At 48.8% G+C, this 23,677-nt stretch overlaps 8 protein-coding genes across 8 annotated transcripts; 4 read left to right on the forward strand and 4 right to left on the reverse strand.

Annotated features, from left to right (window-relative positions):
- Positions 1 to 325: 325 nt before the first annotated feature.
- K441DRAFT_578041 (lysyl-tRNA synthetase-like protein) lies at positions 326 to 2,166 on the reverse strand (the record flags this gene model as incomplete). Its single annotated transcript, XM_067644277.1, has 4 exons — positions 326 to 1,101; positions 1,153 to 1,578; positions 1,627 to 1,797; positions 1,848 to 2,166. The coding sequence occupies 4 exons, from the start codon at positions 2,164 to 2,166 to the stop codon at positions 326 to 328; spliced, it is 1,692 nt and encodes a 563-aa protein (XP_067500228.1).
- Positions 2,167 to 2,630: 464 nt separating this feature from the next.
- K441DRAFT_617331 (mitochondrial intermembrane space translocase subunit Tim10) lies at positions 2,631 to 3,382 on the forward strand. Its single transcript, XM_067645789.1, has 2 exons — positions 2,631 to 2,785; positions 2,872 to 3,382. Exons 1-2 carry the CDS (start codon positions 2,688 to 2,690, stop codon positions 3,053 to 3,055), a joined length of 282 nt encoding a protein of 93 aa, XP_067500229.1. The 5' UTR covers positions 2,631 to 2,687; the 3' UTR covers positions 3,056 to 3,382.
- A 5,848-nt stretch (positions 3,383 to 9,230) lies between these two features.
- On the forward strand, positions 9,231 to 10,922 carry K441DRAFT_617333 (GPI-anchored wall transfer protein 1). Its single transcript, XM_067645790.1, has 3 exons — positions 9,231 to 9,398; positions 9,454 to 10,409; positions 10,477 to 10,922. Exons 1-3 carry the CDS (start codon positions 9,303 to 9,305, stop codon positions 10,898 to 10,900), a joined length of 1,476 nt encoding a protein of 491 aa, XP_067500230.1. The 5' UTR covers positions 9,231 to 9,302; the 3' UTR covers positions 10,901 to 10,922.
- A 204-nt stretch (positions 10,923 to 11,126) lies between these two features.
- On the forward strand, positions 11,127 to 11,960 carry K441DRAFT_680124 (uncharacterized protein; the record flags this gene model as incomplete). Its single annotated transcript, XM_067651342.1, has 2 exons — positions 11,127 to 11,792; positions 11,871 to 11,960. 2 exons carry the CDS (start codon positions 11,127 to 11,129, stop codon positions 11,958 to 11,960), a joined length of 756 nt encoding a protein of 251 aa, XP_067500231.1.
- An 831-nt stretch (positions 11,961 to 12,791) lies between these two features.
- On the reverse strand, positions 12,792 to 14,389 carry K441DRAFT_731605 (uncharacterized protein; the record flags this gene model as incomplete). Its single annotated transcript, XM_067654233.1, has 4 exons — positions 12,792 to 13,387; positions 13,437 to 13,787; positions 13,838 to 14,210; positions 14,264 to 14,389. 4 exons carry the CDS (start codon positions 14,387 to 14,389, stop codon positions 12,792 to 12,794), a joined length of 1,446 nt encoding a protein of 481 aa, XP_067500232.1.
- A 1,044-nt stretch (positions 14,390 to 15,433) lies between these two features.
- On the reverse strand, positions 15,434 to 16,941 carry K441DRAFT_578032 (kinase-like protein; the record flags this gene model as incomplete). The annotated part of the gene is made up of 2 exons (XM_067644276.1): positions 15,434 to 15,951; positions 16,002 to 16,941. 2 exons carry the CDS (start codon positions 16,939 to 16,941, stop codon positions 15,434 to 15,436), a joined length of 1,458 nt encoding a protein of 485 aa, XP_067500233.1.
- Positions 16,942 to 18,596: 1,655 nt separating this feature from the next.
- On the reverse strand, positions 18,597 to 20,485 carry K441DRAFT_698915 (ras-domain-containing protein). Its single transcript, XM_067653106.1, has 4 exons — positions 20,126 to 20,485; positions 20,004 to 20,068; positions 19,905 to 19,939; positions 18,597 to 19,855 (listed from the first exon to the last, which is right to left on the reverse strand). Exons 1-4 carry the CDS (start codon positions 20,183 to 20,185, stop codon positions 19,026 to 19,028), a joined length of 990 nt encoding a protein of 329 aa, XP_067500234.1. The 5' UTR covers positions 20,186 to 20,485; the 3' UTR covers positions 18,597 to 19,025.
- A 264-nt stretch (positions 20,486 to 20,749) lies between these two features.
- On the forward strand, positions 20,750 to 22,851 carry K441DRAFT_698916 (uncharacterized protein). The gene is made up of 2 exons (XM_067653107.1): positions 20,750 to 21,322; positions 21,376 to 22,851. Exons 1-2 carry the CDS (start codon positions 21,042 to 21,044, stop codon positions 22,664 to 22,666), a joined length of 1,572 nt encoding a protein of 523 aa, XP_067500235.1. The 5' UTR covers positions 20,750 to 21,041; the 3' UTR covers positions 22,667 to 22,851.
- Positions 22,852 to 23,677: the final 826 nt, after the last annotated feature.

Consider the following 23,677-nt stretch of genomic DNA (forward strand, 5'->3'; position numbering starts at 1 on the left):
AGATTACGCAGCCGACTAGTAAGGGTAGAGGACGGGATAGAGATAGTAACAGAAATAAATATAAAAGAGGGGAGGAATATAAGAAATTAAAATAGAAAGCTCTATATATAATAAGTAGCGAATAAGGAGTAGATAGAGACGGAGGAACTAAACAACCTAGAGAAGAAGAGGCCGGAGGTAAAGAGAGAAGAGAAGGAAACACACTTCACCAGTTATCATACAAATTGCAGCCAAAACGGCCTCCAAGTTCGACCCAGCACCCTCCCAGCTTACCTCGCAACCCGCACCCACCAAATCTGACCCATCTCCTAGCCGCACACACCCTTCACGCCCCCTTCCGCCCATTCCCCGCAATCGCCACCACATTCCTCAACGTCCCAAACGGCAACACATCCGCGATCCTCCTCGCGCCCGAAAACAGCATGACCAGCCTATCCACGCCGCAGCCCCAGCCCCCGGTCGGCGGCATGCCCCACCCCAGCGCCTCGATGTAGCTCTCGTCAACCGACACCCCGGCTTCCACTTTACCTTGCTGGTACTGCAGCTGCTGCTCGAACTTGCGGCGCTGCTCAAAGGGCGAATTTTCCTCTTCGTACGCGTTGACGTATTCGCGGCCGCGGATGAAAAGCTCGACGCGTGCGGAGACGAGCTGATTGGTGGTGGGATCGAGGTAGGATTTGGAGAGCGGGGAGAGTGGCTCTGGGTGGTGTGTTATGAACGTTGGGACAGTGCAGAGGGGCTCAATGTATAGTTCTGAGAGGGTGTCGAGGAGGCGAGGGACATTGGGGTTGGATGGAAGGGTGATGTTGAGCTCAGAGAAAAGAGATAGAAGCTCGGTCTGGGCGGTGGGGGATGAGAGGTCCGGCAAACTGCGGTTGATGGAGGATTCGATTGTTGGGATGAAAGGGAGGCGTTGGAAAGGGGAGCTGAAGTCGATGTCAGGTGGCGACAGTGAAGTGAGTTCAGTGGCCTTGAGATCTTGGGCCATTACTGCCATTTGTTGCAAGAGTCTTTCGGTCTTGGAAATAAGGTCCTCAAGATGTGCCCCGACCTCGTAGAACTCGCAGATTGTAAATTCTGGGTTGTGGGTAGCATCCACACCTAGATCTCAGGAATTAGCAAAGCCAGCATAGAAACACCTTGAGCGCTCACCTTCATTTCTGAAGACACGACCAAGCTCAAAAACTTTCTCATTCCCAGCAATGACTAGTCTCTTAAGATACAGCTCTGGAGCTATCCTGAGCCGTAATGTGGTGTTTGATAGTTCACTGGCCTCTGTCTCGAATGGCCTTGCGATAGCACCTCCAGCGCCTGCATCAAACATGGGTGTCTCAACCTGGATGAAGCCATCCTGTAAAAAGTATTTTTGCAGCAGTTGGTAGATGTGACTCCGTAAGTGGAGAACATCTCCTCGTTGGCGATTGACCAATTGGTGGACATGTGGATGCCGTGTCAATGTCTCTGGATCTTCGATTGTTGAAGGTATTTGATGCAAGGACGGTGAAAGAGCTTGTGGAAGTTCTGTTGCAAGGATAGAGAGTTCACCACTCGTAGTCCTCGTGGGATGCCCTATGATTGCTAATGTCCGTTAGACATGTAATACTATGGAGAATGAGCAAAACTCACAGAACCAATCACCCTTTCGGGCAACTTGTTTGAATTGTTTGAACTGCTCAATGGCTACACCATGATCGGCGAGGACTTTAAAATCACAGTAGCCTTGAACTTTTCCATCCTGACGTTCAATATCGACGAAAGCTAACTTTGAACCTGCGGGGCGCAGAGACCGCACTCTTCCTAGAGCTGTCAGCCCCACACCTACTCCGACATTTCTTGCGGCTATATACCAAAGATCTCAACTGTTGTATCTTTTTTAGTGCCTTGTACCATGTCGTAAGCGTCGTGGAAGGCTTTAGGCGTCAATCGTTCGACTCCAGGCTTCTCCTTCAATCGTGGATGATACCTTCGGAGGTCTCCAGCTTTCTTCAGCTGTGCTAGACGTTTTTCTACATCATGGCTTAAGGATGGGGAAGTATGGTCAACCTCAACAAGAGTTTGGGCAAATCGTCGTTGGATAGAGCAGTACAGTTGGGCATGTTCGGCACTCGTTGTTGGCTTGAAGCTTCTGGAAAGATATGGTCGGAGAAACCGACAATTCCTGCTCATACTGTTATTTATCAGCTTCGGCCCATTCAATTATACGAGACAGCAATAGATAACAAATTGGAAAGTAGTCAGTCGATGTGAGTAGTTACAATCAAGCGTATGAAGAATCATACGTCATTCGCAACGGTTCTTAATAATCAATTCATCATAAGACTTTCGCTATAGAATAGTGGAGCAAATAGATCCGGCATACCTGTTCCTTGGGCTCTATTGATGCTGTTGTAAGAGAATGAAGAGTGGATGAGGTCGCTTTGAAACATCTATTAGAATTTCGTGTGCACGTGGAGTGGATGGTCCAAGCTCCCACATCACCTTGAGAGCCCACAAGGCCAACACCATCCACCAATTCTATCCTCCTCTCCACTTAAGGCTCACTAAATTTCCAACATGACAAGGCCAACACCATCCACCAATTCTATCCTCCTCTCCACTTAAGGCTCACTAAATTTCCAACATGACAAGGCCAACACCATCCACCAATTCTATCCTCCTCTCCACTTAAGGCTCACTAAATTTCCAACATGTCGTTCCTTTTCGGCGGTCGGCCGCAGATCTCTTCGGAGCAGAAGATTGCTCAGGCAGAGGCAGAGATTGACATGGTCTCTGATATGTTCAGCCGGTAATCCATTTCTCTCTGTGTTTCCTCCCAAACATTAAATTATATGCTATCTTTATAATTGCACTCAAGCTAACTATCAGCCGCAGCCTCGTTCAATCTTGCTCAAAAAAATGCCTGGACAAAGACTACCGCGAAGCCGACCTCAACAAAGGCGAATCGGTCTGCCTCGACCGCTGTGTCTCCAAGTTTTTCGAAGTAAACGTTAAAGTCAGCGAGAAAATGCAAGGGGAGGCAAGTCAAAACAAGGCCGGAGGCATGTTCAGCATGTAAAGCGGGCTAATGGCATATTACTTTAACTCTGGCGTCCGGGGAAGAAAACTTGTGGAGCGGTATGATAGAAGATATGGAGGTCCCGATTCAAGTGGATACTCGGCTTGTTGGATCGGGGAAGACCTGGAGGATCAGTTTTGGTCCGGATATTGTATAGCCGGATATTGTATAGGACGGTCCACGTCGATGGTTGCACTTAATGATTCATCTATTTCTGGCTCTCGGCTCTACTCATGGGGATAGTCCAGTTTCAGTGGACGGGGTGTGTGTATAATTAGCTTACAAGTCTGTAATGAGATATAACGTTATTCATATCGTTACCGATTGTTCCAATATTATTCCATATGCCCTGTAGCCTCCCGGTTATGTCTCCATGTTAAAATATATGAGTTTCTTATATATATTCGGTCCCAAAGTCCTTCTAATGCCCATTAAAGACCCTGTGGCGTGCAAGGACCAAAGGTATGGCGCTTCGCGTGCACGCCTTATGAATAGAGCTCAATACCAACGTAAAGTAGAACTGTTTCTCGTTTGATTTACATTGTTTTATTATACATATATCGTGGCATTTGTATGCTTTCATCAGAATGCTAATGTGAAGAACATAGAAGCTCGCCTCCGCATCATCGCAAATATCGTTTTCGTAGCTCCGGATAGCATAGCTTAACAGAGAATTACTTTGATTCCATCCTATGACCCGCCTATTCTTCAAAGAGCCTTCAATCATGAAGTCATTTTCGGTCAATCATAAGTGGGTCAAACGAAAGTGATAAAGCCTAAACGCAGATGTACCCCAACCAGCGAAGAGCAAAAATGTAGCCACGACAGAGACATGGATATGAAACACAGATAACGCAAGAGAAGAGGACATTTCCCCCATCATCGACAAGTGAAATGATTTTCTTTTGATAACTTGAAACAGGACATAAAAGGATCTGAATTAATGTAACATGAATTGGGTACCTTCCGAGGTGATGGTTGTCAAGAAACAAGGTCCGATACGAATGTCCAGTTGGAAGCCGCAAGGGTAGTATTGCCTCACTGTACGAGATTGTCTAGTTTGGCCACATAGTAGGCTGTCAAACACATGACTTGGTTAATTAGTGCTTATTGTGACCCGACTGATCGCCACGCCGGCCGGCTTTGCGTGCTTCGGACAGTCGCAAGAGGCTCTTAGTGCCTTCTCCGGGGCCCGTACCTTTTCCCATCATCTGACGAATCTGCTTTACAGCAAGTTGGGCCAATTCCGACTGGTATTTAGCTTCTACAGCATTTGCCCTGGCCTCTTGTGCATGTATCTCAGCACGCTTTGCATTCTCTACCGTGCTCATAATTATCTGATGAAGTCGATCAGTAAATGTATATTTCAAGGCTAGATAAAGCTAAAGCTACGTACCTCCGCGACATTAAGAAGCCTGAAACGCTCAACGGCACCACTAGGCAAAGTGTTTGCTGCTTCCCGAACGTATCTGACGAGAGAAGGAGTTTTAGAGGAAAGATCCGAAGCCGGAGATTCTGGAATGGGCGAGTTGACCATAGCTCGAACATGCGAGCCTTGGTTAGTGGGAGAAGAAGCGTCTTTTTTCGCAGGGGTAGGCGTTGGTGTTCGCCCACCGCGAGAAGTCACTATCCGCTGGAAAGTCGCAGGTAGTCGACCGTTCCTCGCCACTGAGCTTCCATCTGGAGTAAAGTTAGATCTAGGCTTAGCTAGTTCCTTGTTTTCAGTTAATTTTAGAATATTATTGCTACCGTGCTTGTGAAAGAAATTGCGGATAGACATAGCAATCTTAGCCTTCGACATAGACCCGCAATCGGTGTAGGCCTTGGAAGAGAAGGTGGCTTGAGAATATCTAGGTTTGTGATGACCCATCCCAGCTGTCTTGAAGTCGCTTGACAGGCGAGAATCCGTGATTCGCTCAGGAATTTGATCGGGGGATGCACAAACACCAGGAACAAAGGTAGAGCGATGCGATGAATATTCTGCATTCGACGCACGAAGAGATCCTGGTTGGAGCCGAGACGGATAATCAATCGGGCTTTGTTCCTTCCGTGATGCCCGCGGGTGATTAATTGATAAAGGCAATTCTGGGTTAGTTTTCTCCTGTCCATTGTGGATCATGTTCTTGTGTTCAGGCGGGAGTGGTATGAAATTACTCTGGGCAGTTGAGGCCTTCCAGGAGTTGGTGGGAGGCGCACTGACTTTATGGGTTTCAGATCTAGAGACGCTATTCACTGCTAGGTTTGGTGCCAGTTCGGGGGAAGACTGGGATTCTGAGCTTCTGTCACGTTCCGACTCCTTTGAGCTGGCCATAGAGCTAGAGTTCACTTTGGCACGCCTAGCTGAGGCGAATGAGGAACTTCTTGATGGATGAACCCCAAGGCTACTAACATGTCTTTGTTCGACTGGAGAACTTTCTTCGGAGTTCGTGGGATTTCTGCATTGGTGCTGAGCCTGCTTTGAGGTGGCTTGGTGATTCCTCGTGTCCTCTCGACGGTTCTCAGGGCCCAGAATCGGCTGTCTAGCACTTATCCCAAAGCTAGTTTGCATCACTTTTGATGCTTGATTCGCCGGTGGACTCTTCCGTGGTTGCTTTCGACTATTTGGTATTCCTGTACGTGGTTCCGCAGTTTGAGGAGAGGCTGGCTTTCCTTGCTGACCGTCCCGTCCCACTGTCTGGCGAGAACCATTTTGAACTGCTTGACGGTACAGATCCGTGTGGATAGAAGGCACATCTGGCATGCCACTCGATTCGCCGAGGATAATATTATCTGCTTCTTCGTGAATTGTCAATACCGCCCCCAAGCCAGACTTGAGAGAATGGGCAGACAAACGCTTGACGCGAGCACCTGATGTTCGACTCTCCATACTCGCGCGGGAAGCGAGATCAACTTCGTCAAAAGATGCCGGGCTTAGTCTAGATGCGCTTCTCGAAGCTGTAGAGGAAGCTCGAGGCAGAATACAGGGGGCCGTGCCAAATATATCCGAATGACGTTTCGGACCGTCGCGCATGGTAACAACTTCATCCGAGTCCATATCCGTGTTTGGTCCGTAGTCGTGGACCGTAGACTTTCCGCCAGACTCAGAGGAAGGCTTGTTATTGAGTAGAGGCCATCTTGTTTCGCCTGTAGAACTCACATTTGTAAACAATGCGGCTGACGGAGCCCTCACTGAAGACGATTCTCGTTCTAAGGGCTGAGCCATGGTAGGAGACGGATAATGCATTAGTACAGGAATTGAGCTTCTCTTGCTTCCTGTGTCTGTGCGTAGCTGCTGGTCCCTCCCAGAATCGACGCCGGCGGCGTTACGATCAACTGTAGCTGTTTTAGAACCCAGACTAAGGGTAGGAATAGGAGCGCTATGTGTGTTACCAGAGACAGAAGACGTTCGGGAGCTAGAATGGAGCCTTGAGTCGGCGGTTTTGATATTAGTCGCTGAGACTCCAGTACTGGCAATTGAGTCAACCTCTGCATTCGGGGATGAAGAATCCATCCTGACACTGCTCCTACGGGACTCAAAATGAGCTAGCTTGGGCTTCATAGGAGTGTTGTCTAGTCGTCTACCACTCTTGTGTGGCAGTGGCCTCGCCATGAAGCCGGTAATCACACCAACCCCATCGGACCTATGGTTCGTAGCCCTCCCTCCCGACATTTGGTCGTGAAGGAACGATGTCCCAGACAAAGCCGAAGGGACTATTCCACATTCGCTTTTCGTCAAGCTATCAGCAGAAGTACTTGGTGAAACATCCAGCTATAAAATGTTAACACAGGAGAACCCCTTAGGACATGAGTGTAGTAAAAAGAAACGCCGTGGAACGTAAATCGACTTAGCACAGTATAATGACGGGAAAGGGAGGAAGCTAAGATTCTGGAACTCACAGTCAAGTGCATTTGAGGAGCACGACCAGTGGCCGCAACATTTAGGGGTTGTTTGTTCGTATTTCCCCGAGCTGTTCGAGCCTGATTCTCTTTGCCTCCAGTTGTCTCCTTCATACGCTTGCCTATAGGACAAGGGGTATTGAGTCTGTTGACTGAATTATGGTCCTTAGCCCTGGCTGTAGGGGGATTATTACTGGCAGGTTTTGGCCCTTGATCAAATTTCTGCCTGATTCGGTTCAAATTGGAAAATTGTGGAATTGGATGCTGGTCAGCAAATTTCTTCAAAGTACCTGGAGTTGAAGCCTTTTCGGGATATAATGCGGGCCACTCCTGCTCTTGAGGTGTACCTGCAGCCATCTTCAGAGGCTTTTCCGAAGCGTCAAGAAGGGTTCGACTCAGCTTAGTAGGACTGGCATTAGTTGTGACCCGAACTATAGGCGGAAACGGCAAAGGTTTATCAGTAGGAATTACGGGAGCTGTTCTGCTGGCTGCTGCTGCGGCCTTGACGGACAGTCAGTGAGTATAAACCCTTTTCAGGGGCCAGAGAAGTTTACCGTGTTTGAAGAATCAGTTCTGCCTGGGACTCTCGCCTGTTCAGAAGCTCCCTTTGGAGTATGCCCATCAGTGTTGGCACGCGTGAGACCGACACGCTGCGCCGCTGTAGAAACCCATTCTTTTGTACTATCCCTAGGCAATGAGTTCGGCGTAGCGGCTCCATGTGGAAATTTCGATGTAACCGTTGGCGTTCGAGAGTTCATAGACGAGGCAGTGCTATCCATGAAATGCTGTGGAGGACAATTTGTCGGCTGTGTTTTACGAGCAGGAGAACCCCCACTAGGAAATCGTGAATAAGGAGACAATTTTAAGTTGCGAATAGAAGATCTCTTCGAGGATTGGACTACGACGCGTCGTTGGTTGTGACTGATGTCAGTGAGCGGATTAAACATCGTTGAACGCAGCAGTTCATTGATGCAATTCGTCTCGCAGACACACGGACAGTTTTTGGAAGACGAATGGAAATTACGAAACCAATTGAAATCCTAAAAGAGTGAAATGGGGTAGAATGGTGAAGGGAGGGAGAACTTGACAGCTCGAAGACTTAACGCCTGTTTTGTTTGCGCTTGACGCGTTATTAGACTTTGGCTTTTATTCACTCTAGGACATCAAATCAAGAAAATTCACTGAGGAAGAAGTCTTGGCAGCGCTCGCATTCTGACATTCATAATGGAGCCGCCTTCAGTGAGATCCGCCACCAGGCGCACAAGAGACTCTTCTTACAAGGATTGACGTACGTTTGCACCCAGAGACGGAAGCATGCAGGCACAATACATCGATGAAACAAGGTACCGAGATCCACGAACCCTTGATAGAGACGCTAAAACACTCGCGTTCATCGGCGCCGAGAGCTTGTCTTGTTTGTCGAACTCTACCTAGGTAGTTTTCGTGATGGAGTTCCATCCTCCACTACCGCCGTCTAAACTGCGAAACCTCGACCTTCCCAATATTATGGATAGGGGAATTATGCCCACAGGCAATCCAGTGTAACAATCACATTCTCTTCACATAGATTAGCTCGGTCTAATGCGCTAAACACTGCTCTAAACGTTTGCGACTACGCGTGCATAAGGTGGGTATCCGATCAAGGTGTGTGGCCAGTTAGATGAAGAAACCAGGCATGAAATGAAATATCCCTTCCCAAGACTCCGTAAAAACTACACTAGTTACTGCATTATTTATGGTGTGATTATAGACTTTGTTGCAAAAGAAGAGTGAAAGGGAGGTAAGGGAGATAAGGTATTTGATGGATGAGGAGAAGGGGAGATACGTGCAAACGGACTTGAAGATTGCGGATTTCCCGCGAGCAGTTCCAGGGTTTGATCAGCCATTTTCGTCAGACCTTTGAACATCTTCGGACGCCTTGCCGCAGCTCAGAAACGATAGTGAAAGGAGAAGAAAGCATGCTTTTGCGGTATGTATAGTATTAAGACTTTCCTCTTCGAAATCTATTCTAGAGTGGATAACTCACCGAAGCACGACCCGCTCAGTCATTGCCGCTATAGATACGTCTTGGATAGGCGGGCGAAGAAGCTCAATGCATCATATGCAAAGAGAACCAATAATTTTCTAGAGGTTTCATTAGAACCTTACTGCAATTATCGTGCCGTGTGCCGTAATGAGCTGTGAGGAAACTGGCACGGCTGGCCTGCGGCCTTAATTCTAGCGAAGGCCGAGCGGGGAAAAGTTCATCCGGCCTCTCCAAATCGAGATTCTGTATTCTGTCATTTCAAGCTTCCTAAGACGTCAATGAGTATCCAAGGCTGGGGAAGAGGAGATATTGAGCTTGATTTCACTCTTTCTACTTAAATTCATTATGGCGAAAAACTACAAGGCCATGAAAGAGGCTTTCGTGTCGAATCACACCGGGAGCTCTGTCTCGGAAATTAATTATGTTACTCTCGTCGCTCCTGTATTACACACCTTCAAGCATGAGAAGATTCCTTTACTAATTACCTTGCTAATAGTCCACGGTGCTGTTGTGGTCAGTTCTTCAATCGCGACTACGCCTGTTCACTCCTTACAACCCGTCAGCAATTTTGATCGACTTCCTGCTAAACTGTGCTGCAATACTATTCGCTACGACCATATACTCTTCGGCGCCAGCACTCCTTAATCTGCTTCTCCTGCTCCCTGCGCTATCGGTGTACCTCACATCCACATCACCGCCGAAGCAAACAAAGCCCCGACCGCCAACGCAATCCAATGCCTCGTCCCAATCCACGCAACCTCCTTTCCCTGTCAAACCATTTGTGACGAACTATAGAGGGACTATGATGGTGGTGACTTGCGTAGCTATACTGGCGGTCGATTTTCGGATCTTCCCTCGACGGTATGCAAAGGTGGAAAACTGGGGTACCTCGCTGATGGACATGGGAGTGGGCTCCTTCGTCTTCTCTGCCGGAGTAGTCTCTGCTCGGTCAATTTGGAAGGGCCAGTTAAGCAAGAAGTCGACGCCATTGTTCAGAAGACTGGCAGCTTCTGTAAAGCATTCTCTACCTCTTTTGGTTTTGGGCGTCATCCGGCTCTATAGCGTCAAAGGTCTAGATTACGCCGAACATGTTACTGAATACGGAGTGCATTGGAACTTCTTCTTTACTCTAGGCTTTTTACCGCCATTTGTCGCTATATTCCAATCAGCATTCAGCATTATCCCCTCATATGCAATACTATCATGTCTGCTAGGCATTGCGTATGAAGCTGCTTTGGATTTCACCGACCTGAAGGCATTTATTATCACAGCACCACGCACTAACCTTCTGTCACAAAATCGTGAGGGCATTTTCTCATTTTTTGGTTATCTAGCAATTTTTCTAGCTGGACAAGCCGCAGGCATGTACGTGCTACCCCGCCAGCAACAAATTGCAAGGGATGCCACGAGGCGAGAGATTCTTCAGAAATCTACGCTGGCCCGCTTAGTCATGTGGACATTTATTTGGAGTTCCTTCTTCTTCTTTTCTACAAGTTATTATGGCCTAGGCCTTGGCCATGTGGACATTTATTTGGAGTTCCTTCTTCTTCTTTTCTACAAGTTATTATGGCCTAGGCCTTGCCGTCTCACGCCGTCTAGCGAACTTACCGTACTTCCTCTGGGTGACCGCTTTCAACTGCGGACAAATTACTCTCTTCTGCGCGATTGAGTCGCTCTGTTTTCCAGACATCTATAAAACTGGAGATATCGAGACGGAAAAGAGAAAGTGTAAAGAAGCTACAAGCAGAGTCCTCCATGCCTTCAATCGCAATGGGCTTGCCATTTTCTTATTGGCAAACCTGTTAACCGGTTTGGTTAATTTAACCTTGCCGACGTTGCACATGCGGCAGATGCAGTCGATGGGGGTTTTAGTGACGTATATCTCTATAGTATGCGGAGTTGCCCTGCTGTTAGATAGGCAGAACATTTCCATAAAGCTGTAGAATAGTGTAAATTAAGCCTGTCATACTCATATCATGTAACAATGACGTGTGTTAAAAATTCTGTGGATCTAAACTTGCGCAATGCGTCTCGCTTGGCCAAGACATTGGCTTCATTTCCCTATCGATCTCATGAAATCTCCACAAAATCAACAATGACCAAGGTCTCACGCCTTCAAGAGTTCCTCACACACTCCACTAACCCTCTAAAGCACTAACCACGCCCTCTATGTCTACGCCAACAGCGAAACGGCGCCGCCTAGACAACGCGACGCGCACTTTACACAAACCGTTCAAATCGCCCTTCCGTACGCCATTGAAGCCGCAAATCGCAGCAGAAGACTCATCCAAAACCGCAAACACGCCTAGTACCGTAGATCACAGCCATGTAGTGCCCGTACAATCAACAGCCACCCCCACCAAACCGCTCCCCACCCGCCCCGCCGTATCCACACCCTCCACTCGCGCCAAAGCTTCCACAGCGAGCACCAAGCCCTCCACAACAAGCGCCCTCATTTCCCTCCGCACAGACATCCAGACCCTCACCCAAGCGTACCGCCTAGCGACCTCCACCACAGACGCCGATCTGGAAGTGCTGATCGAGCGCTGGCGCGCCGCCAGCCGCGCTGCGGCCGAGGAGCTGTTCGCCAGCACGCGAGATAGGGTCAATAGGATGGGCGGGGTGGGAGCATGGCGAGAGAGGGAGAAGGAGCAGAGGGAGTGGAGGACAAAGTGGGAGAAAGAAGAGATGGAGGCGGAGCGAGGAGGTAGGGGCGAGGCGGAAGGGGAAGAAGAGGGAGAGGAGAGAAGGGAGAAGAGTGGCGAAAGAGAGTACGAGCGGGGTCGTGATAAGGATGAGCAGGAGGAGAAAGTGGAGGAGGGGAATGATGATGATGTGAGTGGTACAGGACTTTGGAGTTTGGGGGGGCGGGAAAGATGGGTCTTGTGTCTAGAAGTGGCTAATGTTTAGTAGTCGTTCACGATGGACATGATGCTTAGGACACTTAACATCGATATTGACGTTATCGGGTACGATAGGCAAGGCCAGCGATGGGTTGGATGAGGCTTTCGGACGCAGGTATCCCCCAAAAGGAAATAAACCGCCATGCCACGGCTTTGGGCGACAATGGACTCTATCTTCCCGCTCGAAATGCAACTATGGACATCAGACACTTAAGGGGATATTACTTGGCAAGAGCATAAGCTGCCGTCGTTCCCCATCTCTTCATCTGGATTCCCAAATCCAATTAGAAAGGTGCGTACATGGTCTAGGATCCTATTCAACTAGCTAACCTTCTTAGTATAATGGACTGAATATACATTATATTTAAGATAGTCATTAATCCCCATCACCTCTAAGCAATTGAGGTTCTCTAAGCAGGGCGAGATCTCGGAACGTAAGCTACTCATACCTAAGGCCTGAACGGGTTTGACAAGGCCGTACCTACTCAACGTACGACCGACTATAAATGCCCCCAGGGTCTCAATACTCCTCCTGGTTTGAGAGGGTGTTGAACGAAAGATGGCACTTATGTAACTGTGATTCGTGCTGTCTTGCATATATAGAGTTCTAGTCTATATAGTCATTTCCCAAAAGCCCATTTTACACAATGCACCATCTCTACTATTGTTACACTTGCTATCGTAAGATACAACCACCACTGTCATCTAACCTCTAACCGGAGGGGTTCATGTATAATGTAATTGCACGCCAAATTTGGCTCATTCTAGCTCTAGTAGCAGTGGCATATCACCCAGAGATAACGAATATCATCCCCATCTGTATTTGAACTTGTAGTCGCCCGCGCTTCTCAATCAGCGGGAGGAGATGGTAGATCCGATGGCTCAGCTTGTATAAAAATGTCACCTTTGGAGAAGTAAGCACTGGTAGGGTTCAAGGAAGGGATCTGGCACACTTACTGAGGGGCTTATCAGGGTAGACCGCCGCCCGAAAACGGGCCAAAGCCACGTGAAGCAGATGTGAATGTTGCTCAAGTCCGGAGACAGGTACAACGTTCGAGAGTACTCTACACGAGTAACAGGTGAGCTTACCGAGCACTCCTACACGGCCATTATACACAACTTCACAGTGTGTACACTTGTAACAGCCTTTGTGCCATATTTTTTTGTCGAGGCGATAACAATCGTCCTCAACCGGCTTATGACAGGCATCACAACTATCTGCGCTCTTGCTAAGAAGTTCTAGCAAGGGTATCGATGGTACACACAGCTTAGAATCCTTGGCAGTCGTAAGGGCCTTCAGAAACACTGTGAGAGCTTTGGATACATGATTATCTTCCAGTTTTAGGGAAGTTTGGAGCCCGATCCGCACCAGTAGTTTCATGTAATGTGCAAGGTCTGTTACAACTGATGGCAATTCTTGGGTGACTTCAAGGCGAGTAACACCTATCTTTGCTGACTTTACGCAAATGTGAAAAAGATTTACGACCTTTTTGCACAAAAGCTTACTCTCTTGCAATGTAGAGGGGCCTTTGGAGGTAAATTAGAGATACATTCATCATTTGAGATGGTAGCTTACCTTTCCAATCCACTTGAGGCGTCACCAGCCGGCTTATTGCATCGATCGCCCAGAAAATGGTATCCACCTTTGCAATAAAGCGACTAGTAATAAGCATCATCTCGCTATAATCGCCGTCGCTAGTATGTAGTAACATGCTAGATATATCGGTTGCGCACAGCCCCTCAAACGCCGAGCAGGCTCCCCAAATCCGAACCCCACTCTCCTCTACGCGTGCCATTAACTCCTGCATTCCCGCATAGTTAAAGTCAGGTCCAATCGGGTTTGGAAAGGGCCGCTTCGTGAAATCTATCTGGCAACTACTCAAACTTTTCCCCGCGATCCTAACATTCCAATATTTGTGGATCATATCTACGGGAGCATTAGTCCATCTTAATGGCACTGTAAGACAAGATACTAACAGCATTCAGGATGCCAATATTGATTTGCTCCATCGCGGAAATTCTCCACGAACTTCTTCAAAATCAGTGTTTCACATCCATCACAGACCTGGGCCCATTGCACCGCATAATGGTAAAGACAGTAAGCGGCACCGTCGTGTTCGTAATAGTTGTCGTAGGCTCCAAACGCCCTGTCGCAGTCAGAGCATCCAAAATGCTCGACGTGATATTTCCGGTCAAGTGCTGAGATGTAATTGTCACGGAGTGCCTTTCCACATTTGAAGCACAGCATATCGTGCCGGCGAAAGTAGTCTGTCTCGCAAAGAGCAATTGGCATGCTAGAGCCTCCATCTTCCAAGGGCCAGAACTTGCTAGCTATTATTTCCCCGCAATCCTATGATAACAATTAGCCTGAATACAACATCGTTGGTGCAGGGTCATTTTTACTGCACAAGTGAGACACTCTAAGTGGAAAGCGTTCCCCAAATTACACACAAATTGACGACTAAGCTTTTTTCCGCATTTGGCGCAAGGTGTGTTCTTGGAGGTAGCAATGACCGGTTCCCGCCGCATTGGAAGGGACGGTTTCCACATAAGCCCAACTTGTTTGTCTTTTACGGAGAGGAATGGCGACTTGACAATGGCTACTGGCTTTTGTTCCACTATAACAGAAGTTCGTTCGGCAGGGCTTACTAACTTCGGCCGCGTTAAAGAGGAGGATGGGGCATCTTGTTGGATTTGATCGGTGATAGATCCCAAGGGAGGAAGTGTCGGAACCAGCGTTAAAGTGGGTGGCGGATCGTCACACCGGCCCTGCCCGGGGCCAGATCCGCTTTTTCCTTCCCAACTAGTCCATAAGGGAGAAGAAGTCGGCTCTAGCAGTAATGAAGGTGATATATATGGATTGGGCTCAACATTGTGTTTCAAAGTGGGGTCCTCTTTTCCTCTCTGTTTGTTTATTCTTCGGATAATATCCATGACTCTCTTTGCTGACCCTGAACTTCCACCGTGGTGTCCTTGTTGCCGCTCGTCATATACATCAGCAGATTTGCGACTCTTTTGCAGCGCGTTCGGCCGCTTACCGCGGCCTTGCTGGGGAGGAGAATTATAGCTGTTAAAGCTAGGTGGGTACTGAGAACGGTAAGACTGAGGTATTAGAGAGAACCGGCCGTTGGTAGCGCCCGATTGCTCTTTCTTCGTTTCCATTGCATGCTTCGAGGCGTCACCTCTGCCGGCGTCTCCTAACACTGGTGCTTTCGTGGAGAGAGGATATTGGTCTACTTGGCTAGCTGAAGAATTTTCTTTCAGAGGAAAAAATTCGCCCATGTTCTGGTCTGGTGGCTGTGCAAAATGCTGTGACGACTGCGAATGGAGTGATTTATCGGGTAATATTGGTGTAGATAATTGTGACTTTCCCTGGATCTGAGGCATAATCTCTGGAGGGTTAGATAACGAGCTGTTATCACCTCGAACAATCCCCTTCTGATCTAGCTGTTCGGCAGATTGCTGTTTGCTCGGCAAAACTAAGCTTGGATTGTTCTCAGAATCGTGATGTTTAAGTTGTAGTTGTTTGGGCAGCGGCTGTATAGGTTGGGATACAGATGTGTCTTCATAGTCCTACGGATTATCAGAGGAAGACCTTGGCGGCATGCCTACAGATGTACCAACCAAAGGCTCAGGAGAACTTTCTGAAGTAATAGCGCTCTCAAGCTGTACATTATCCATGGGCTCCTGAAAGCTTACTGAGTCTAAAGGCTGAGCAAGGTCAATCACCGAGGCCCATGAATGCACGCTTTCTGCGGACTCCAGATCGTCTATACAACAGAGTCCGGAAAATATATATTTCGTCTCCGGGTCCGAGTTAACCTCCACAATGGCCTCAAGAAGCATATGCGCAGTCCAGCGAGCTTTTTGATCTTCTTGCATCAGATTGGAGATCCAGGATCGCGGGGCGTTGTCCGAATTCAACCCTTTAGAGCCGAGAATCGATAACCAGGAGGAAACGCCAGAAGGATTAAGATAGTAGTGAGACAACACCGAACCAGGCCCCTCAAGATGGGTATAAAGCCTTGATACAGATTCTTCCTTCAAAACGGTCCAAATCTCTAGAAAGACGCAGCCAAGGGACCACATATCTGTAGATGATCGTTAGTTAGAGGCAATCACATGAAGTGTATCGACTTACCGGAGGAGGAATTTCTCGGCAGAAATTTGGCTACCTCTGGTGCACAGTATCTAAGGGTTCGAATGGTATCTCCCGATGTCGTGCTCTTTCCGACCTCGGTCCAGTCAAAAGATATGCCAAAGTCCGTCAGAAAAACGGCATTTGTCTTTACTAAAACATTTTGGGGCTTGATGTCCTTGTGCCGAACGCAGTTTTCATGAAGATAACATAACGCTGAAGTAAGGCAACCAAAAAAGGTGCGAAGAAACGACCGCCGTTCTGAAACTCGTTCCACGCTACCAATACTCTCAACCTCAAGATACTCCTTCAAATTGCAATCAGCCACGGGTGACATGATTATACTGACAAATCTGGGATCTGTATAACTGCCAATGAATTGTACGATATGGCCGTGCTTCAACTTTTTTAGATGTGCCAGTTCGTGTTCGAATTCTTTTAACACTTTCCTATCCTTCTTAAATGTACGAGTTCTAGGAATCAACTTCCTAGCGTACTCCTTATAACTGACTGTGCTGACAACTTTGTCAACATACCCGTATCCCCCCTGCCCAAGCTCTGCAACTTTTATGAAAGGAACATCATCGGAGTGCGAGAAATGCTTATGTTGTCCAGTCTCTCGTTCGAGGTCTAAAGACTTGGTCAGAACTAGATGCTGGGTTCGAAGGAATAGGTCCATAGCGGAGGGACTGAGCGAACTGGGTAAAGTCTTATGCTCGAAAGGGAACCAGTAATCCGTGATGCCTTGGGCGAGGAAAATGTCGATGGTAGGCAGCTGGTCGATGAGACGTAGAATTGAATAAATTCTGGGTATTCGACTCCATTGTTCCCTTCCATTGAATCGAAGTACATCGGAAATGCCACGAAGATGGGTTTCTGAGAGTTGTTCTGACAAACTGCGTTGTGTTGGGTTGGAACCATTGCCTGGGAACCAAGCAAACATGGCAGTCTCGATACCCTCCGAGGAAGCTGTACTTTGAGGGACACTGCTGTCACCCTGCCGTAAGGGAGACGATTGTTGAGCAGACTTCATCGTCGCTAGTAGGTGCGCATCTGATGGGCTACGATCTGCACGATGAAACCTCTATGCCTAGACATACTCGGGTCAGGACCTTGAAGGAGCAAAGTAACTCTGAGTATGAGGCTCTTGTTTTGATTCTGGAGCTGCAGCCTACCTGACCCGAGGAAGCTCAGCCATCTTTGCCCTCGAGGTTGCCGGGGTTAGGTACCAAACATAAGCGCCCACGCCCGGTCCAATTAAGTTCTAGAACCCATTGGTGAAAGCACAGCTCAGAAACCAAATCAAAGTCCGGGGACTTCAAATGATTCTGATTCTGATTCTAATACAGTCGTTCGGTTAAACCTCTCAGAATTAGAACTTATAATATAGGAGTTGTTCGGTTGCAAATGGGCTCTAGATCAGAATCTGTTCGATCCGTGCGCCCTTTAGTATCGCCCGTTTTGTAATTAGTGGCGGCTACTATCGTGGCTCAGTCGAATCTGTGATCGAGTCGATCGTTCCGTAAGCCTCCAGAAGAGGTTCCAGATTTAACTTCGCATAATCTATGATTGACTTTGGTGAGCGATTCGAGTAACCCCCTCTGCCACCAGGCCTCTATCGCAACTCCCTGCTTTGGTGTGGTAGTGGAGCCTCCCCCTCAATCAACGCCCTCCCCTCGATCGACGTTTTCTAACCTTCGCCAGCCCCCCGCACAAGCCGCAGAAGAGTTACCGCGACGCCCGCGACGCCTACAGGGCATAGGATAAGGCTGGCAAATGCGAGAGCGGCATCGCGATCGGGGTGTGTAGAGTCGCCATATCACAAGAAGTCGTCACTTTGGCGTGTATGCGAGAGCTCTAGAATCAATATGGAATAGAACGGGAGCTGGAGGTTGCATATCCCTTCGTGTGGCAAAATGCGATTTTTGATTGGGGCGTATTTAGCCTTCCTGCTCAGCCTCGGTTGGAAGGATGCTTTGAAAGGTCACCATAAAAAGGTCATCAAATATTTTTTTTTTAAGAAAGCTGGGCAGGAAGTCGTAATACATAACGTCATGGTTATACGTTCCTGGCACTTCTCTATTGACTACCTGCTAGTTATATAGGAAAATCCTCCCTTAAAGCCTCAAATGCAAGAAATCGTTGCCACACGAAGGGATTGAAGCGGTGCCAAGAACCTCATTTCAACTACTGTATACGGTATAGCTTGCAAATTTGACGCGCTTGCCGATGCGGAGGAGCTTCAGATTCAAAAGTCGTCAGATCTACCAAACAACAGCCTCATATTCAGATATGAGCTCCAGATCGGTTATATTATGGAGCCTTCATATGCACTATGAAGCTGCAACCGAACAACTCCTTTTAGCCACAAATATTTTGTTATTCCTTTCACCAAAAAACACGCTATTATTTAGAACTGTGCAGAGCTCCACACGGGGGCCTCGCATCCCTTAGCACGATGAAATGTGCCCTACGGTTATCGATAAGAGCCAGCCAATAGAATCAATAGGATCAAGGCTCCGTGATAGGCGTACTTTTGATTCTGGTGTTCGCGCACAGACCACCTTCTCATAGGATCCCATCGTGCTAAGGGATAGGGCTTCGTGTAGAGCTTCTTGTAGAGCTAATGACATGCAGGCTTGCAAACATAGACCACGCAGCAGCCTATCAAGATCTTTCCAACCCCCCAATTAATTTTTCTAGACCTGCTAAAGCTCTCCAGAAACCCTGGCAAAGAACTTGAAAAACTGGCGCTGCGTAACAACCTCCAACGATATTATTATTAACGATTAAACGTTATAGGACGTTGCTAGCTGGACTTCGGGCGTAAAAATAAATGTCCAACTCGAACGACAGGATGTGTCCGCGGCACTCTAAGTGCAAAGCCCTCTCACGCGCGCCCGAACACCGTTGCTATGCACCCATATCCCAAGATCAAATCATCCGGCTCTACCGCGCTGCGCTGAACGCTCCACAAACCCTTGCCCTACCCAGCCAGAACGGAGGTAAAAAAAAGGAGGGGGTGAATTAACAGCAATTATTCCTTCTCCTCCTGCCACTCCCACTAACCCGAAACACCTCCTCCCACTCCCTCATCCCGCTCACCCAGCCCTCTCTCCCCCCTCTTGCCCTCCCTCTTCTCCACCTCGCCCCCNCCACCCCCTCAGCTCCCACCCCCATAACCCCACTCTTCACACTGCCTCCATCCTCTGTCCCGCCCCATCCTCCACTATCCCCATACTGGATCCCGCTGGCCGGATCATCAGGATCGATCTCGCCCAGCTCGATCTTCGTCAGTATAATGCGCGCCAGCCGCTGAAACAGCTCGTCGACGCCCTCGCCCGTCAGCGCGGACACCTCCACCGCGACGGGGATCCCCAGGCTCGACGCCCAACGCGACGCCTCCTCGCTCGACACCTCGCGGCCCTCGGGCGCCAGCGTCGCCGTGTTCTGCACCCCCAGCCCTAAGCCCCGGCTCGGCGGCAGCGACTTGCGCGAGTCGAGCGACGACGGCGTCAGCGGGATTGCGCCCGCCGCCGCGGCTACTGCGGCGTCTGATTCATCCGCGATATCCGTCTTGTTGCCCGTGAGGAGGAGTGTCAGCTGCGGGCTGGCGAGGGCGCGGGCGTCGTTGAGAAAGGTGGAGAGCGCGGCGAAGGAGGCGTGCGACGCGATGTCGTAGACTAGGATTGCGCCGGCTGCGCCGCGGTAGTAGGAGCGCGAGACGCTGCGGAAGCGCTCCGTGCCGGCCGTGTCCCAGAGCTGTAGCTTGATGCGCTTGCGTCGTGGGCCGGTGCCGACTTTGACGATTTTCGAGGCGAATTCGACGCCGATTGTTTGCGAGGAGAGGATGCGCCCTAAGAGTGTGAGTGGGCGGGTGGGAGAAGGAGAGCGAGGAAGGATTACATTCGTTTTTTATGAAGCGGTGCAGGATGCAGGATCTGTGGGTTTTGTGAGATTGAGGAGCTTATCGTGGAGGGGTGGTGGTAGAGGAGGGGAGCGTACTTTCCGCAGCTGCTTGGTCCGAGTAGTATGACTTTGGCTAGGTAGTCATACATGCTGCCGAGCTCCTGGAGCAAATGTTAGATTGTAGTCACGAAGGATATCACAAAGGTTGAGTGAGTTACCTGGTCTCTCATGGAACCAGAATTGGTAGAGGCCGTCGACGGCGCTCGTTGGCGGGCCATGGTGATTGCCGCGATAAGGCAGGGAACGCCACCAATTTCGGCTGTGGCCTCTTATGTGGTTTAGCAATTTAGAGTAAAAGGCTGTGGGAGGAGAGATGAAATTACGGACAACGAAGTCGCAGGCTCGGAGGCGACGATGCTTTCCTTGCAGAGGAAACAACGGCAGCCAAGCGGGCTGAGCGAGACGAACCGTCATCCTGGTCGAGAGCACATGTCATGGAGCAAGGTTCAGGGCCGTTCTTCAAACATCGAATAAAAACATGGCATTGTCAAGAAAGCAGTCGCAGGTACCATCTATGGGCCACGGGTGGTGTTTTATTAATGCCCTTGCAGCAGCGTGCAGACGAATCGACAGCGATCAAGGCTGCCTACTCTGACAGGGCTTTCCCACCTTGACGGGCAGCCTGGCTGGCTTTGGGCTAATTTTTTGCAAGTCTCCACGCCACGCCAAGTCCTCCTTTCTGCCAGATCCTTCTACGATCCCACGATGCTGCGAAAGCGGTGAAGGTCAGATGATGCTAGTACAACTATAGTAGGTAGGTAAAATGGACTAAGCGGCCTATGCCTAGATTTAGGAGTCCAACGTAAAAATCAGGTACAGTAGTCTTTCCATCCAAGGCCGCCCGTAGCCCGTCGCCCGTCGCCCGTCGTCGAGGCATAAAAGTCACTCACGCCTCCCATTTTCACTTTCTGGTCGCGTGCGTCATTGCAGTGCTTCCCACACCATACTGCAATACTTTCCCTATCGTCATTTCCATTTACTGTATTTGTCTCTACCATTCTTGTCGCATTGTCTGGCATATGACTTGGTCAATTCGCTGTAAAGTAGCCCCTTAGTTTGATCGCCAGGCTCAACATGTCGTGGTTCTCACGCTTCAATCCGACGCCCGCTTTCCCGTCATACACTGGGCCATACAAGGTCGGTTCCGTAGACGTCGAAATTCCCGCTGCAGACCTCGACTCTCCAAGCCCTGCGCCAAATTCTAGCCTAGCCACGGTCGCCTTCCGAATTTTCTACCCGTGTGAGCCTTCGTCGCATGAAAGGCCGGTGAGGTGGATACCGAATCCGCAGCGCGGATACGTGAGCGCATATGCACGATTCATAGGAGCCAATTCTGCCTTCTCCGACATTTTTGCGTAAGTATTTCGTTCCCTTTCGTTGAAATTGGATCACTTCTGACACATTACAGCGTCTTACCTCAACTGCTGTACTACGTCACCATCCCCGTACACCGGAACGCTCAACTGCTCGAGCCACCCACACAATCGAAACGATGGCCAGTCATGNTATTTTCCCATGGTCTGGGAGGCTCGAGAAACACATACTCACATTTGCTGGGCTCGTTGTCTAGCCACGGTATCGTGGTCATTGCTCCGGACCATAGAGACGGGAGCTCTCCGATAACATACATTCGAGCGACGGAAGAGTCGGAGGCGAAGACGATCGACTACAATCGGATTCCCCATACGCCCTCGCCAGAGGTATTTGAAGAAAGGGACGAGCAGCTAAAGATTAGGCTGTGGGAGTTGGGCTTGATCTATGATGTACTCCTTAAAATCGATAATGGAAGTCCTGTTAAAAACCTAGATCCTAATCAGAGTTCCCGTTCTCGGAAGCATGAACATAACGAGATTTTGTCCATGTTCCGTGATATGCTCGACGTGCATCAGCCCGGTTCAATAAGCTGGGGAGGCCACAGTTTTGGTGGCGCAACAATGGTTCAGTTCGTCAAATCTACATTCTATCATACTTCTCCAGGAGAGAAAGTAGATTATCTACCGCTATTTACTCCTTCGAAATCCTCCAGCATAGTCCATCAAATCACACCTGCATCGCCGGTGGTACTGCTGGATATGTGGTGCATGCCCCTGCAGAGTCCCTCCACGAAATGGCTCAGGGACAAACCAATGCCATGCTACGACCCAACCGGGCCCGGTGGTACGGTTCTACTTGCTGTTCTGAGCGAAGTATTTTTCAAGTGGCGTACGCACCTGCAGGAAACCAAGCGCGTCTTGTCGGAAGCGCCCGTTTCGGACACGCCAGTACACACGAAGTCTGGGCCTCGATTTTTCTACCCAATCAATTCAGCACACCTCTCGCAATCCGATTTCGGCATCCTGTTCCCTTGGGTCACGACAAATATTTTCGGTGCAAAGGAGCCCCAAAGAACTCTGAGGTTAAACGTCCGTGCAATACTCCAGGTTCTTCGCGACGCTGGAGTCAAGGTTGCAGATACAAGTCGCATTGACATGGAGGAAGAGAAAGCTAGTCTCAATGAGGTTGTGGTCTCAGAAGGCAAGAACCAAGATTGGAAGATCCTCGATACCAAGAGTGGTAGTGTCAGAGGCTGGGTCGCGCTGACTACCGACCCAGATCCCGTTGATGATGCAGAGGAGACGGAGAAGGTATCGAAAAGCCCTGCCGCTGCGGTGGCAGAAGGGGAAGCACTCGGGGAGATTATAAAAGGAGAGGGGCTATGAACGATCTCATTTGTATTAGACTGGTTTATCTAGATTAAGCGGTGCATATCATCTACGGAGTTTTTCATGATTACGACGACATGGCAGGGTGTTGATAAGGTCTTTCGGAATGGCGATACGAGTATATATGTAACATACGTGGCTTTGTGTTGATAAGATCGAATGCTTTACCATTATAACAGCTGATTTGATCGATCTTTGTCACTATAAAACTTTGCCTCAATTAGTTATTGCTATGATCGACACTTGAGTGAGCTTTAAGTTTAGTAATACGTATACGAGCTAGTCGCGTGCACAAACCAGCCTAGATTTCCGGGTATGACCAAGACTGCAAGAACCTTCCAGAAGATATAAGAACCTTCTAGTAGATTAACGCATGATAAATAATCCCCCTTTATGAACTTTACATATGATCAAAGTTCTGGAGTTAGATTCACTGCTTGGACGCCTTAAGTTTGCATACAATCGAAATCTCTTCTGAGCCGACACAGGTGGTCCGAGCGTCCGAAACCTCAACTTATTTAAAGCCACAAACGTACACAGGCACCGAAACAACTCGCTGTCAATCTTCAGATATATCTGAGTTTCCAACAACTCTCGCTCCCAATTGCAATGCCATTATCTGGTCAACACCTCTGCATCGCGTAAATCTATTACTAGCAACTCATATCGCCAACAAACAACGCGAGTTTCTCACACGAATGACACTATCCAACCTGCCTTTCTTCTGATCCCTCCTATTCACCTCAGTCACTGCAATTATACAAAATTGACGTCACCGTTGGGACGCTATTTGATCCACCGGTTTAATCTTCGTTCATCTATCTACTAGTGAACGACCTCTCATCCTTCCATAAAACTTTCTCTCACCTTTGTTCTCACCTCTACCTTAAGTGTAGCGTTCACTCAGACATCCAGCCACTTAAATCACAACCCCTCTTACAGCCACAAAGCGCAGACGCCTAAGTAAGTTAATTGCGTTATACCCTACTCACAGAGAGGTGAGAAGTA

This window comes from Cenococcum geophilum, assembly GCF_001692895.1.
Source record: "Cenococcum geophilum 1.58 unplaced genomic scaffold K441scaffold_45, whole genome shotgun sequence".
In the NCBI taxonomy this organism is placed as follows: Eukaryota; Fungi; Ascomycota; class Dothideomycetes; order Gloniales; family Gloniaceae; genus Cenococcum; species Cenococcum geophilum.